The sequence below is a fragment of the Austrofundulus limnaeus genome, unplaced genomic scaffold, assembly GCF_001266775.1.
Source record: "Austrofundulus limnaeus strain Quisiro unplaced genomic scaffold, Austrofundulus_limnaeus-1.0 Scaffold41, whole genome shotgun sequence".
NCBI classification, from domain to species: domain Eukaryota; kingdom Metazoa; phylum Chordata; class Actinopteri; order Cyprinodontiformes; family Rivulidae; genus Austrofundulus; species Austrofundulus limnaeus.
The window spans coordinates 1841855-1856847 of NW_013952443.1; the positions used below are offsets into that span (position 1 = coordinate 1841855).

General features: G+C 38.3%; 2 protein-coding genes across 6 annotated transcripts in view; both read right to left on the minus strand.

Moving 5' to 3' along the window:
• csnk1g2b (casein kinase 1, gamma 2b) overlaps positions 1-10529 on the minus strand; it is a 40401-nt gene extending 29872 nt beyond the window's left edge. The window contains exons 1-3 of one of the 5 annotated variants that reach the window (XM_014007345.1): positions 10367-10529; positions 9592-9672; positions 4740-5524 (exon numbers count right to left, since the gene is read on the minus strand). In XM_014007345.1, coding sequence (XP_013862799.1) covers positions 4740-4967 — 228 coding nt within the window. In that variant the 5' untranslated portion in view covers positions 4968-5524; positions 9592-9672; positions 10367-10529. The remainder of the gene's footprint in view (positions 1-4739; positions 5525-9591; positions 9673-10366) is intronic. The other 4 variants (XM_014007342.1, XM_014007347.1, XM_014007346.1 and 1 more) reach the window with 4 other exon arrangements.
• A 531-nt stretch (positions 10530-11060) lies between these two features.
• On the minus strand, positions 11061-14555 carry dmbx2 (diencephalon/mesencephalon homeobox 2). Its single transcript, XM_014007349.1, has 4 exons — positions 14181-14555; positions 13058-13215; positions 12582-12757; positions 11061-11866 (listed from the first exon to the last, which is right to left on the minus strand). The coding sequence occupies exons 1-4, from the start codon at positions 14213-14215 to the stop codon at positions 11447-11449; spliced, it is 789 nt and encodes a 262-aa protein (XP_013862803.1). The 5' UTR covers positions 14216-14555; the 3' UTR covers positions 11061-11446.
• Between the last annotated feature and the right edge of the window lie 438 nt (positions 14556-14993).

Sequence of the window (14993 nt, forward strand, 5' to 3'; positions counted from 1 at the left end):
TAGAGCCATAAGGAATTACGCACCTGTAACACACATGCAAATAAAAACAATGAATTCCACTAGAGTCATGGGCATTTCCCAATGTGGATATTTTGATAGAGCGATAATAATAGAAAAAGGGCTAATAATAGCTTTTCAAAAAAAGTGTTTTCTCTCTCTTTCCTGCTTTATCCAAGTGAAAAAGGATGGAAAACGGTGCTATGAAATAAAGTGAGTAGCAGCTGTATGACTTCTTGTAATGTAAAAGATTTGACATGAAAAAGATTTGTGTTCAAACTTGACAAGGTACTCGATCAAAAAAGCAATCTAAACCCATTTCTTTGACCTACATATCCTGGTGAGTTAAGTAATGGAGCAACGACTCTAAATATCTTATATGGCAGTTGCGTATCGACCACAAAACTTATGCCTCTCTTTTGTACAGTTGGCTAAAAATAGCTCCGAGACAAATTTGGCTCCAGTCCTTTTTGACAATCATATGACTCTGGCCAAGTTATTTTTGGTTCTAGTTCACCATTTTAATTACAATGCTGCAAAGAACTGAACTGTAAAGTTTAAACTCATCATCTTTACTACAACAAACAAAAAAAAAAAGAGACTGGTCGTCTTTTGTAACGGGCAATTCAAAACAGGGACTATAAAACTGTTGTGTGACTTGAGTTAAAAATAATGATAATACAAGCCTACATGACTAAGCTTAGCTTTGCAGTTACATCAAGTACAATTACACACCAAAAACTGCCCCACAGGCACACACCCTGTTCATTTTCCAACCCATTTATTTTGTGCAGTCACACTTTGCACTGCAGTAATTCACAGTAAACATCTTCAATTTTCTTGAGGCATTTGTCAAGTCATCATCATTCAGKCCCCTGAAAACATTGTAGATTTTTTTCTGTTTTAATTGTAAAACATTACATGTTCACACATCCCGATGAAAGTTTAGATAAGACCAAAAAAAGATGTTAAACCTGCTGTAGTTTGCAGGCCAGGTCACTAGTTGGTGCTGTGATTTTTGYGTGTCAACAACATGCGCAAAAGCTAAACACAACAAACCTTTGTTAGTGTTGTTTTTGCTAAACCTTACTTTAAATTATAACCCTTAATTGACTTGGGAAAATATAGACTATTAACTGACTGCACCCGTAGTGAGGATGTGTGAACACTTGCGCTTTCAGGTAAATTTCATTTTCAGGTAAAATGATCTCAGGAAACTTCCTCTCAGACCTGGATTTAAAAAGTTTTGGTGTGACAAAACCCAACTGCTGCCATTGTGTGGACGGTGAAAAAGCAATAGAACCGTTTCAATTTCACTTTAAAACATGTAAATTGGGCCTTACGGTTCTGTGTACGTTTAAAACACTTGTTTTGTGCTAAAGAACAAAAACACTTCTGGCTACTGATTAATTAGGAGATTAGCTAGTTGACTGAAGCTAGGCTTTTACATGCCGTTGACATCTCAGGATTTATTCATCCGGTCTGCCCAGCATGCACTCCAAGAAAGCCCAAGCTGGGGAGGAAAGAACTTAAATCGTCAAAATGTCACTTTAATTCCAGCCAAACATGCTGATAAGGCTTTTGTGCCTTCACAGTTTTCCGACAACTGCCTCGTGGCAAGCTTGTGTAAGCTGCTGAGCTAGACTGCAACAAGAGCTGCTTATCATCCTTCAGTGGGAGGCAGACAGGAAGGTTGGATACAACACCACAGATTTCCATCCGAGCATCACGACTGACCAGCATTGTGACTGACTTTGCTCACATAAACCATTTAAAATGCCTCTGCATAAATGACTCAGTCGATGAATAAAATAAAATGCTGAAAAGGAGAATTAACCTTTATACACAGAACAATTTAAATTTTAAATTGTTTACTGTAAACCATGGGGGGGGGGAGATTGGAGTTGTTTGTTTCTCTTCCTATATCTGGTCAATGCTGTTTGTAGAATTGAGYAAGAGCCGTTCTCAACAAAAACATACATTCCAGTCTGTACATACAGGCTAGTTTTTAAGTGTGAAACTTACTGAGATGTTGCAATATTCGAATGTACCAATCAGACAACCCTTTTTTTGGCAAACTGCTAGAACTAAGTGTAATTAGCTTCGACTGATGAAGCCTGCATTTCTTGCTTCAAACAGGGCAACTGAGGTCAAAGCCTTAAAATAAAGGAGTCTAGACAACCACTTCCTCATTAGGTAATTTTGATTTTGAAATATATTTATCCTTGAGTAAGTACTCTCAACAGTATAACGCACTGCTCTGTGTGTACATGGCTGGCACACAGTAGGTCTTATTGTTTACCGTGTTCATCTTCCTACACGCTCACGCCAATAATCAGCCTCTGACAGAGCTACAGAAACACACTGTGCAGTACAATAAGTGTCAACACTACAGCATTCACTTATTACAAGGTTTAGCAGATATTGCAGCCTCCTGTCATAGTCGCAGGCTGTCATCACCACAAAGAGGAGTCTTCAGCTAATTATCACTCAGAACGGATGATATCAGAACCGAAGGTGCCATGTCTCACAATACACAGCCAATTACACGAGATGGGGCAGAAATAAAATCGAAGATGTGGGGTTTGTAACTTGGAACCGTTTGAAGAATTAGTGGAAATAACAAAAAAAACAGACTGGGTCAAAAAGGTGCAGCTTGGCCTTGATAAGATAAACAGAACGTATCTGGAGGACAAAATGACAACAACGATAAAACGTGTGCGAAACGCTTTCAGGACAAAAACATTTTACTCCTTCTAAAGCAGTGACACCATCGTGACAGGGAGTGTACCGATAGAAGTGTTTGCACGAGTTCTCAAATTCCAGCAGATCTTTAATGGCGTTGTTGCTCTGAGAAGCTGACGTCACGGTCCTTCTACTCTAAAACCTACAGTGTACTTGTAGCAGTCGTGCCTCGATCACATACAGGCTCGTCAGTGTGAGAACGCACCCAGCTGGACCGACGACTGAACCACTGTGTGTCGGCAAGGCCTGCCAACAAAGACAACCTTTCAGCGTTCAGTTTCTCCCGTTTCGCTCTTGCCTTTTTTTTTTTTTTTTTTTTTTTTTGCAGCTCTATATTCACAGACGCACAAGCTTGAGCACTGGCAAACGACACAGCTGTCTCTGGTGTCACGTGGACACGGTGGCTTTCACCTTTGTCCCAGCTGCAGGAAGGTGTGACCCAYATGCACAGCTACGGAAGAAAACCTGCAACTAAAAAAAAATGAGTAATTGTCGTGCACTGTTGTTAGGAAGCTGGCATTTACAATTTGTGTTACAAAAGGAGAACAAAGGGAGAGAGATTACACCCCCCCGTATCAGAGGTTTCAACAAAGTCACTTTACAAGCCTTCTGGTAGATCATCAACTTTTRTTCAACCAGACACAAAGCAATTATTGATTTTTTTTCCAAGTATGACCGAAACCATCAACTGCTTAAAAACTCATGAAAATGCTATTTTCATCATGAAATCGCATGTGCAAGACACACAGCCTCACATCTCGGACTATAAATCAGGCTAACACTTTAGGAGAACTTCCTCTTTCAATCTCACTCGTTCAGATAAACACTAAAAGGTCCTAACAGGAGTAAGATGGCACTGCGGCCGGTTCCAGATATAGCTGGACATTTGTGGTAAAAATACCCAACAGATGAGACGCTCTCAGGAAAAGGGGGGTGAGGCAGAGAGCTCGATTAAAGATTTCAGTAAAGTAGACCTGCAATTACGGTTGTTTGCCAACCTTTGCCATCCTTGTGGTGGGCAAAGCTGTAAGCGAATGTCGCTTCAAACATCAGGGCCTCTGTGGGAGGAAGAACTGTGAAGGATAATCGTCAGAGCAGCAGTGACGGTGATGAAAAAGACCACCAGGAGTACGAAAACTAGAATTACCAGGAATTTCAGCTAGGTCTTTCTTACATCAAGGTACTGTCGGTACAAACTGCACATGACTCAGTGGGAGYTCTACAAGTGACGACACTTGTAAATATGTAGAGAAGTGGATGTGGAGGAAGTTGTGCAACGAGAAAACAAACAGGTCTTGACATTTCATGTGGTTTCACCAGTTGTGTTAAAAAAAATCTTCACACTGACTCAAAACTTTTTAATTACCGAGTTGTCTTAAAACAAAAAAATAATAATAATTAATTAGGAAAGGTTTGTGTGAAACAAATTGATTTTATAACTGATAACTGAGAATTGTCTGGAATGAGAGATCAGTAAGATGCTCTTCCTTTTGAAAAAAAAATTTTTTAACAATATGACTAGTAATATATTAAAATTGTCAAGGATTTACTTCTACAGCACAGAAAGTATAAGCTTAACCAATCAAAGTAAGTCCACCCAAGAAAGGTGGAAAAAAAAACTTAAATCTCATTCAACCATGTTGTTTTAACTTTCTTCCTAAAAATTATTACAATAATAAATAAAGTAGAGGGTCGAATTTTAGCTTCTTCGCTGCTGAAACCAAAGCAGAGCATGGTTGTGCATCATCATGAAGCAAAGATGTGGGAAAAGTGGGGGTGGGAGATCAATGCTGTTCACTTCCTGTTTCTCTAATTCTAAGGTCAAACAGTTAGTTGCATGCTGAGCTTCTGCTGAATTAAAAAAAAAAAGCAATACATGTTTTAATGCCAACTAGAAATTCACAGTTACCTTCAGAAGATACATTGTCATACAAGTAGCAAACAGGATGTGCATCAGACTAGCGACAACTGTGCAGCTTCTATAGACGAGTACTTACCAATTTGATGGCCACATATTCATTAGTATAGAGATTTTTCCCCAGTCGCAGCTCTCCAAAGTTACCGCAGCCGATTTTTTTACCAACTCGGAAGTTTGGGCCAACCATAAGAACTCCAGAATTGGTCCCTGAACTCCTGCCCCCATGTCCAGTCCTGCTGCTTGCTGTCTTAGACATCTTTTTTCCTTCCTCTGTCTCTCCCTTGCCCCCTCTCTTGTCAAAATCCATAAGCTTGTGATACCCTGGCTTCTCCACGGTTATTCTCCAGCCATGCAAACCATAGAAACTCCGATATCAACAATGGAGGACGCGCTTTAGGGAGGGGGAGGGAGGCAAATCTCACAGGACAGAGGAAAGGTGTTGCTGCTAAAACGTGCAGAGGACACTTGAACGAGCCAACGGTGCAGATAAAATGTCCTGGGTGCCAAATGAACAGCTTTTCCCTTTTCTTCTTTGTATTTATTGTTTAGTAGAGGGGGCTTCGTTCTGATGGGCTTCTTGAATCCAGTCTCAGAGTGGCATGGCCCTGCCTGATGAAAACGGCAGGTGTCGCGAGGATGTTCCCACAGACGCACATAAAACACTTGTCACGAAAAAGCACTCCAAAACGCAGCTACTGCAGCCACGAGATCACTTGGGGACATCTTCTTGAGTGCCTCATTCCTTCCGGTCAGCCTTCATTCACACAATGAAAACTCTCCATGTTGCAGGGCCACGACAGGAGGCGGCGCGAAGCTGGCGAAACGGCCGAACAGGTTGCAGGTTGGTTGATGTCAACTGGTTATCTGAGAAAGAAAAACAACACAATGAAATTAGCTCACAGATTATGAGAGAGTCTTCTGCGAAGTCACAAACTAACTTGCAGATTAAAGCACATTTTTGCCTTTCTACGAAATTCAGTGAACCAATAAACGCTGTTTATCTATAGAAAAGAACGCAAGAGTATTAAATTTATTGTAAGCTGGTTAGTACACAAGTTTAACTTGGTATCTTTTATACAGTTTGTGAACAAATTATTAGTGTAAAACTATAACGCATTTGCATTCCTGTAAAAGAAAAACACTAGAAACATACATTCTCACAGAACGTTTTGGCAATGTATCAGCTGATATCAGCGATAAAACATAAATATACATTTAGAAAATAGACAACACTGACAATGCATTTTCCAGAAAATGTGACAAAATAGCAAAACCTTTTAATCTATGACTCAACGACCAAGATAAACAATGAACTGAGTCAATTGTGCACCTAAATATTCTTACAATGAAACAATTATAGAAGGCAAAATACTAGAGAAGCTTGATAAACTTGATTTATCCCCACGGCTCTTTAAGGTGAATGGAAGGTCCCCCACCACCACCACCACCAAATGAAAAACGCTAATTTAGACCTTTTACTTGAATATCAAATTATGCCAACTAGGACTGCTTCATACTACTGCTGAAATAAGATCTTGACACTTACTGGTGCAAAGCAAACTCAATAAAGCAATCAATAAAAGCAAATATATTCTACAGAAGACCTGAGACAGAGGAAAATGCTTATTGTTTGAACAATTAAATCCATTTAGTAAATGTAGATGTAGGAAGGTGTGTACCTCATAATGACCATTTTTGCACTGAAGACTAAAACATCTTGTAATGTGATATACTGAAGAGGTGTTTCAGTCTGAATTCGACTATATTTTGAGGTTCTCCAACAGAGAATTTAACAAAAAACTGCAAAATCCAGAACATCTAACCTTCGCTAGGCACAGGATGAGAGCAAAATAATTTATTTCTATATCTGTGCACATCAAAACTGCAATAGTGATCAAACTAAACCATAAATGATTGTAGAAAGAAAAGCAGGCAAAAGAACAAAATGAACTGTAATGTCAACTATCTCTTTTCAGATTTTTTTTAAACAAATGATTGCATATAGTCTCTTCTGAACAAAGCCACTCTCCAAACACCATTACATCCACAATCTAAGATGCTTCTGATGCAAAAGACAGCAGGTAATGCAGGCAATAGCTACTCTTCCTAGTGGAAAGGCACTTACACAGATCAATGACTGCTATAATGCCTCATCTCGAACAATCTGCATCACTGGAAAGCATATTATTGGATGTATTTAGATACACTAGAGTCTACAGATAACTGTGTTACATCTGACAGAAAAAAAATTACCTTAAGAGACATAAACACAAATATCCAACTTAACTTTGCAGAAGATGAGCAAACAACGCTATAGGTCTTGACAARAATCAGATATGATACACTGATTTTATTCTGTTCGGACCATTTATGTCAAGTCACAGAGTTTTATTACAATTACTGTAGCTACTGAGGCCTGAAATGTTTAAGGTGCCTCCTGAGTAAACAAAGCAGGCAATACAATCTATAGGAAATCTGCAAGTGTGAATGTCAAGCATCCATTTATTACTGCAGTGTGCACGCAGAAGAAAAGGAACTAATTCACAAGGCAGGAGTGCCATCAGTTATTACTCTGAGTCTGCCGTGTCTTTCTTGTTGTGTCACACAGGCTGATACTTACTGTAAGAAGGCAAATAAAATACCTGTTCAAGAGTGATAAGTAGAACAAAAAATAAATAAAACTGTCGTGATTAAAAAAAAGGTACAAGTTGAAAAAAAATGGAAGTGATAAACGATCAAGCTAACTGAATGAATAAAAGCGCATGATTTTAAGAAAAATATTGATTAAAAAGGTTTGATTTCATCCATCACTTAATAATAATAATAATAATAATAATAATAATAATAATAATAATAATAATAATAATAATAATAATGGCTGCTTGATATCAGGAAAACCTGCGAAGCACAAAACGGTGCTTAATATTGCGATGACAATACGACTGATAAATTAAATACTTAAGTATTAATTTTTCTGCTCTGGGTTCAGATCTTAAGAACAACTTATACATCCATTTCCATTCCAACATGACAGCTTTATTTTCAAAAATGTGAAACTAGACACAGCTGCTGTGTTAGCAGCGAAACGACAAACTATATGCAATACAGTTTCTTAATGACTTAAAAACATCATCCCCATAAAACTTTTTTCTGATCCTCTAAATACTGAATAACACCACCTAATTATTAGATTTGTGTTAAAAAATAATCTAAATCCACCTGCAAATTACATAACTGAATTGTCCAACATTTTATCCACTGACTAAGTGGTTATGGTTTGATGTGGTATCTCAGGTCCATTTTGTTTATCAGACCGATGCTGACAAAACACAAACGTAAAAACCATTTATTGCAGTTTACCAGTTTTTAGCAGTATGCCTATTGCACAGGCTGTTATTGCAATGACAATAAATTTGCTATATAYCATGCAGCCATAACTAAAATAATACTATTACTACAAATAATAATGTTTTGGTAAATGGTGTGATGCATTTACTGTCTAGTACCACAATGACTTGGTTTTCCTGATTCTTGTTTTACATTTCTTGACTCCTGATCATGTTTATAACAATATTTGTATTAAGGTAAAACTGAAGGCTCTAACCAGCATTCATGTAATTGCGCTTCGCAATTTGAGGTGCAACACATCTTGATTTTAGGTTGTTTCTGTTTCTAGACTTGCTTTGTTTTGGGGGGACAGATCTGGTTGGACCTAAAACACTGGCCTCAAAACATCTCAGATGATAATTTGGTCAAAACAATATGTTTGAAACTCTTAGGTTTTTAAGGCAACCCCAAAAAAAATAATGGACAAACCACTAATAAACAAATATTAAAATACTTTTAGTAATCAGCATCTGTGATGATATCTTTCAACTTTATAAGTCTAATCCCTTATGTTACTTTAGGAAGTTGTGTTCTTTTTATATCAGCTGTTAGATTTTATCAGTTTGTTTAAAACCTATTAAGTAAATAGTAATGTGTTTTTACATGTAATTAAGTGGCACTTAAATCTATTATACTAATATTTTATCAGTAAGCTCTCGTCAAACCGTGTTTTGTCAGCTTGCTATAACTGTAGACAAAGATAACAAAACTTATGAATCCTAACATCATATAAATGAGAGCCCAAACAAATAGAAAATAGCTAAGTAATACTTGAATAAACAGTCAATTCTAGACAAGATTACAAATTTCATTACGTTTCTGTGGCACAAAATTGAATAACAGCCTTATTAATAAGCCTGTGTTAGCTTTTAAGCTAACGCAGACTAACGAATAGTATCTTGCAGCTGCCATTTAATTTTGGATTATMCAAACACTCTCTCCATTTCTAAAAACAGCGCTCTCTCTTTTAAATTGACAAATATCTGCAAGAAATGAATTATGAACAAATGAGATCGATGACAATCAACGAAGAAATGAAACAAGCTAGCGTTAGCAGCGGACAAGGCCACAGCTGTTAGGCTATCGGGTTAGCTTGGGAAATTAGTTTCTGAAAACTAACCTCGTCGACATATAATATTTGCATCGATAACGCACAAATTTAGTAACGTAGTCGATTTTATTTTCACGCTTTACTAAAATGAAACTGTATAACAAATTAAGCTAACAGAGCTAGCATCAACAAACACCGTACCATTTTTCTTCGGCCCAAAGCCTGGTTTAAAAAAAAAAAACAGCTAACCTTTAGGTAATCAGTGTACAGCAGTGTGGACAAAAACACAAGCAACCTAACCGGTTGTGAACAAATGTAAAGTGAAGAAGTGGAAACAAGACAATGCATAAAATATTCATTGAATGACATAACCGATGCTAACAAGCTAGTTGGTGAATGCTTAATACCTGGAGAAAAAAACAGCGTACCGACGACGTCGTTATCAACATTACCGATTGGAGTAACGATAGATTAAGTTAGGTCGTTGATTTACCTGAAAATCTTCTGTTTTCGTTCAGATTCCAGCTACAGTCCTTACCCAGACCGCTGCCGGTGTTGTGTCGAAAAAAAGCACCTGTGTCGTGAAAAACACTCCCGTCACACAGGAAGCGCGTTTTAAGACGTTTCGTTTCAATAAGAAACTAAGAAAATAAAAAGTGACAAACTAGCCCTTGGTTTTCAGCACCCTGGGGAGTATAATTGCGAGGGGGAAAAAACTATTATACAGTTTAAAAGTGTTTTAATGGCCAACTACTTAAACAGGATATGCATCCTTTGCTATTTCTGCTCATGAAAGGATTACGGCCATGATTTTTTTTTTCACAAGATCAACAAATATCAATCCCTTAACTATACTTTATGCTTGAAGAAAACTAAAAAAAAAATAATCCAGGGAGGGCTACAAATCCTGATACTTTAGCTCGCCACAATAAGATAGAGGAGTATGGCCTACAAATTTCAAAATAAAACAACTGAGGACTACGGGTAATAAAATTAACAAGCCCGTTTGTCGTTATATTTCACTTAAAATATCATTTAATAAAACTGCCCTAAAAAGTACGTCCGACAACGGGATGATTTTTTCCCAACCGTGGTGCTATTTTTCGGCACAACACCAGGCGACTCTAATCCCTACAGCGGCACAGACTGGATCTACTAGCCCTTTAGCTAGCTAGCACAGGAAACACCAACGCTTATATGGAGATACGCTGTCAATAAATAAGACCATTCATAACGATAATTTAAGTTGTAAAAACACGGCACTTTACCTTAAAATGTCAACTATCAAAACGCAGTCCAAACCATGGCTCTTCGACCACCACTTTCTTTAACGCTTGGCTCCTCTCTTTAGCCTGAAGTTGCTACCATGGTCTCTTTAAGCCTCCTCCAACTGCGCAGCGTCGTGCCCATTCACTTAGCAGCAAGCTACGCAAGAAAACAGACGTAACTGGTTTGGTGAATATTATAAAACATCAGGCGAGCAGTAGCCCTCGGGAGTTGCTTTAAAACTGGTTGAGTTTCATTGACTGATGTTGACCTTAGTTACAGCTGAAACTGGGAAAGTACCGCGATATGTAAAAGATTTAAACCCTAGTTTATCACAAACCAAAGGTTTGACGTAGTTACGTTTTTAATTAACTTCATTACAAGTCAGGTTTCTTTATTAAGACTTAATATTATGAGTAAAAACATCAAAATGACTATATTTTACAAAGTATTAACAGAAAATGATTCTATAAATCATCTGCACAAATATATTGTTATATATAAATAATTAAAGTATTATTTTTGTTAGAAAAATACTGTATGTCCCACACTTATGAACTTAAAGCAAATGTTTATGTTGTTTCACACTGTTTTCACTGATAAACTATTTATTTAAATGCTTGATAAATTTGCTGCTGATACATGATACAGCAACTGTGGGTAAGGGATAAAAGAAAGAGTAGAAAAATACAGAAAAGAGGTGCAAATAATTTTATTTCATGCATCTAAGCTGCAGTTCTGAGGCACAATAAGGACATTTTCCCAAATGCTTTTGTCCTTTATGGTCTAAAACTATTTCTTACGTATGGAAATAACCAACAGGAACAAAAAATATTTAAATGTTCTGCTGACTGTGAATAATAATTAAAAAAATCTTATTTTCAGCAACTTTCACATTTACAAACAGTAAAAAAAAACAAGGTTCAGTTTTCCATCCCTTCAGACAAACAGATGTTCAGCTAAAACTCAATACGGTGTTTATTCTGTGGACGGACTGTTAGTATTTGTTTCTGCACATTGCTGATTCAGAGTGTATATAAAAAAGCTGACTTCTCCAGCTGAGTGTGTTTGATCGTGGTAGATTATAGCCCTATGTGAGGGTGAAACAGCACTTTACTTGAACTACAGTGTTTTGGATCCCCCCACGTGGAGCTGTGCTGCTGTATGATGGGCCAGAACAGTGGTGGGTGGCAGAGCTCATGATGAGGAGGTAGATAACGCTCCCCTGCCACGAAGGAACAAAGCGGAGGGGACTGAAGTTGGAGGGGCCACGGTGACAAGTCCGAGTCCGAGTCCTTGTTTCTGTCGTCCAAAGGAGCTGGAGGACAAAGAGGAGGAAGGATGTTGCTTTCAGAGCGCGATGTGGTGATGTCCTGCTTGTCTTCTGTCCTCACTTCCTCCTCCTGTGCCACTTTGCTGCTCTGTGAGGCTTCCTCCACGCTGACGTCTCCGGAGTTCTTCTGACCTTTACGGAACTTTGCTCTTCTGTTCTTGAACCAAACCTGGATAAAAAAGGAGCAGAACTCCTTTATAATCTCGGTGCTTTATGAAGGTTTAAAAATAAAAAAGGGGAATGTCTGCATGTAAACAGAGCAGTGTTACAAAAGCTAACAACACAGACTGCAGAGAAGAATCTGACGTTTCTTTAGAGTATATTTGGTCGCTTTCAAAGAGAGACAAAGAAGAGTTAAAGTTCAAAGAATTTTGTTTTAATAAACAGAGACCAACAAGTTTATTTTATTGAGTTCCCCTTTGATGTCACTTCCTGTTTCACTTTGGCTGAGCCAAATTCAAAAGAAAATAGTCAAGTCATGTGACAAAATGGATAAAATCATGTGTACTATGCCAATTTTCTTAAGTATAAAGATGCTTTCTTTGACTTTTTGTATTTGAAGGGTAGACACGTCACAGGCACTTTAAGGTGTAATATTCTTTGAAGGGCTGCAGATGTCATGTTCAGAGTATGAGGACGACTCTCAGCTATTTACACATCAAATTCTAGCTGAATATCTGTAAAACTGGCTGAGATATGGCTTTTTCTGGTGGTGGCCAACGCCTGTGAGCTGTGGTGGCCATCTTGAACTGACCCAGTTGTAGATAATCATTGTGAAAGTTTTGCTGAATTAATCCAGCAGTTTATGAGATGTTTTGCTGACASAGAGAGGCGACAGAGACTTGAGTAAAACCAGTCAGGTGATGGGTGGAGGGTGTWGTCACCTGAATGCGAGCCTCGGGCAGGTTGATGCACACGGCCAGCCTCTCCCTCATACTAACATCTGGATACTTGGTCTGCTGGAAGGCTTTTTCCAGAGCTCGCAGCTGTGGCACCGTGAACGCCGTGCGACTGCGCCGCTGCTTCGGCTGGCTGCCGTACCGGGCCTCCAGGATCAGCTCTGATAGGAAAGGACAATAAAAAGTTCAGTTTCACACAAACTCACTGAGGATCACCTCTGAAAGGTTTTTTTTTTTCTACAAATTATTCAGTGGTTTGTGATATATTTTGCTAACAAACATTGTTGATGCCAAATAATCAGTGTCAAAATTTTAGATAAAAAAGAAAGGGTTGGAGTGAATGATGCCCAAAGCTGCCACCACAGCAAATCTTAGCTCAATATCTGCTGCGCCATATTTTAGCAGAACATCATGAATCCACCACAGCTTGGTCTGATGTGAGGCCCCAGAACYAGACCCACCTGCCAGGCTCTCAGCCACAGAGAAGCTGCGCGCTGCCGCGGAGTAAAGGTGGTGCTGTGGCGCCCTCTGGTGGCGCAGGTCGAACAGCAGCGARTCCACAGCGTGGAGGGGGACCAGGGAGGGGGTCCCGCAGAAACTCAATGTGTTCAAGCTGGACCTGGTTMAACAAACACAACATTTAGCTTCATGTGTTCACAGTGAATACCTAAAACCCATTAAAGTTTTGATTTAAGGGCTTTTTGACACCTCTGGAAAAACTAATTTATCRATTTCAAACGTAGAACAACTAATTTGGATCAAATGGATCAATKTCTCGCTTGTTTTCTTTTACCAACCCAGCCACTGTAACAATTTTAAAAAACCTTAAAAATCCTCTTTCTTCAAATATAATATGTATAATTAACTATTTAAACTGATTTAAAACATAAAACAACACATGCGAATTTAACAAAGACAAATTTCTATGTAGTTTTCTTTGACCAAGTCAGTCTATATTTTATAACTCCCTAAAATCTCCATTTAGATTTATTTTGCTTTCAAATTTTCTAAATACCCTACTAACAGATCCAAATCCTGAGGTTTTAACTGATCATTTATTCAATTTCAAACAAAACAACTCATCTGCATTTGGATTTTGACAACAGGTGAATCAATATCAGGTTTGTTTTGTTCGACCAACTTTATATAAACACTCTTAAAAACCATTACAGTCTTTATTTAAAGGCTTTTGTCTCCAAACATTCAATGCAGCTAAATATTAGAGGTTTTAATTCAATTTTGGATCATTTTCATCCATTGATCAACCTGCATGTAAAATAAACAGACATAGGTTGTCTTTCACAAACTCGACACTAGCAAAATTCAAAAAAATTAAAAGTAAACTATAGTTTTGAAACATATTTAGGAGTAAAAATGAAATGCAGGGATATGAACTATTACAATAAAGAACGCAGCTATTAGTTCTATTATAAAGCAGATTACAAACACTTTGTAGATCTGATTGTTTTCACAATACAAGCATTTCAACGCAGCATTTCTTCTCATAAATGTGATTTCACACATTTGACCCAACAACTATATTAGACACCACTTTGTAATTCCTAAAACCCCATAAAGTTTTACCTGAGATCCAGGCTCTGAGTGAGATCCAGGTCCATCCCAGTGTTCCTCGGTCCAGTTTTGGGCCTAAAATCCTCACACAGACGGCTCTAAAAGTCTCTGAAACCATTCTCACCCTCCACTATTTAAGAAGCATTTACCCAGGCTCCCCTCAGCCTTTAGCCAATAGAAAGAAAGGTATTAGCTGGGATTAGGTGGGATGAGGGGCAGAGGAGGAGGAGGGGGGTCGCAAGGAGCTCAAGTTTTTTGAAACTATTGAACTTGAGAGTTTTCTGCCAAGGATCGCCCAATGAGCAAGGGTTTCAGTTAAAACAATTAAAACAATGGGGTGGGCTAATCTCCCAGGCAGGACAGATTAAAATATTGTCCTCTCCTTACTTCTTACTCTGGCTCCTTTCTCCTATCCTGCTGCTGCTGCTGACAGCCTCCCCCCTCACAGGGTGGGGTAGGGTGGGAGGCTCTGAGGGGTTTGTTTTGCTAACAGGCACCATATTTCGCTCATGAAGTGTCACAATGTGGAGTTAATCTGAACCCTTGCTCAATGAGAGCAATTTATTTCCATCCAGCTGAGCTAAATTAGGTCTTCTTCATCATCAAACCATCCTACATTTCCCATGGTGCACCGGGTTTAAAGTAATGATGGTTTCAGATTTAACCTCTGACTTTTATACAACTACATGATGAACATGAAGATTAATGTGTGAATAACTTCATTTCAGGTTCAAGTTACCTTGAGGTTCTGTCTGCTTTGTTTTTTTTTTTTTTTTTTTTAAGAAAAGTACATTTTTTTCTTTTCACAGCAAACAACAGATCCAT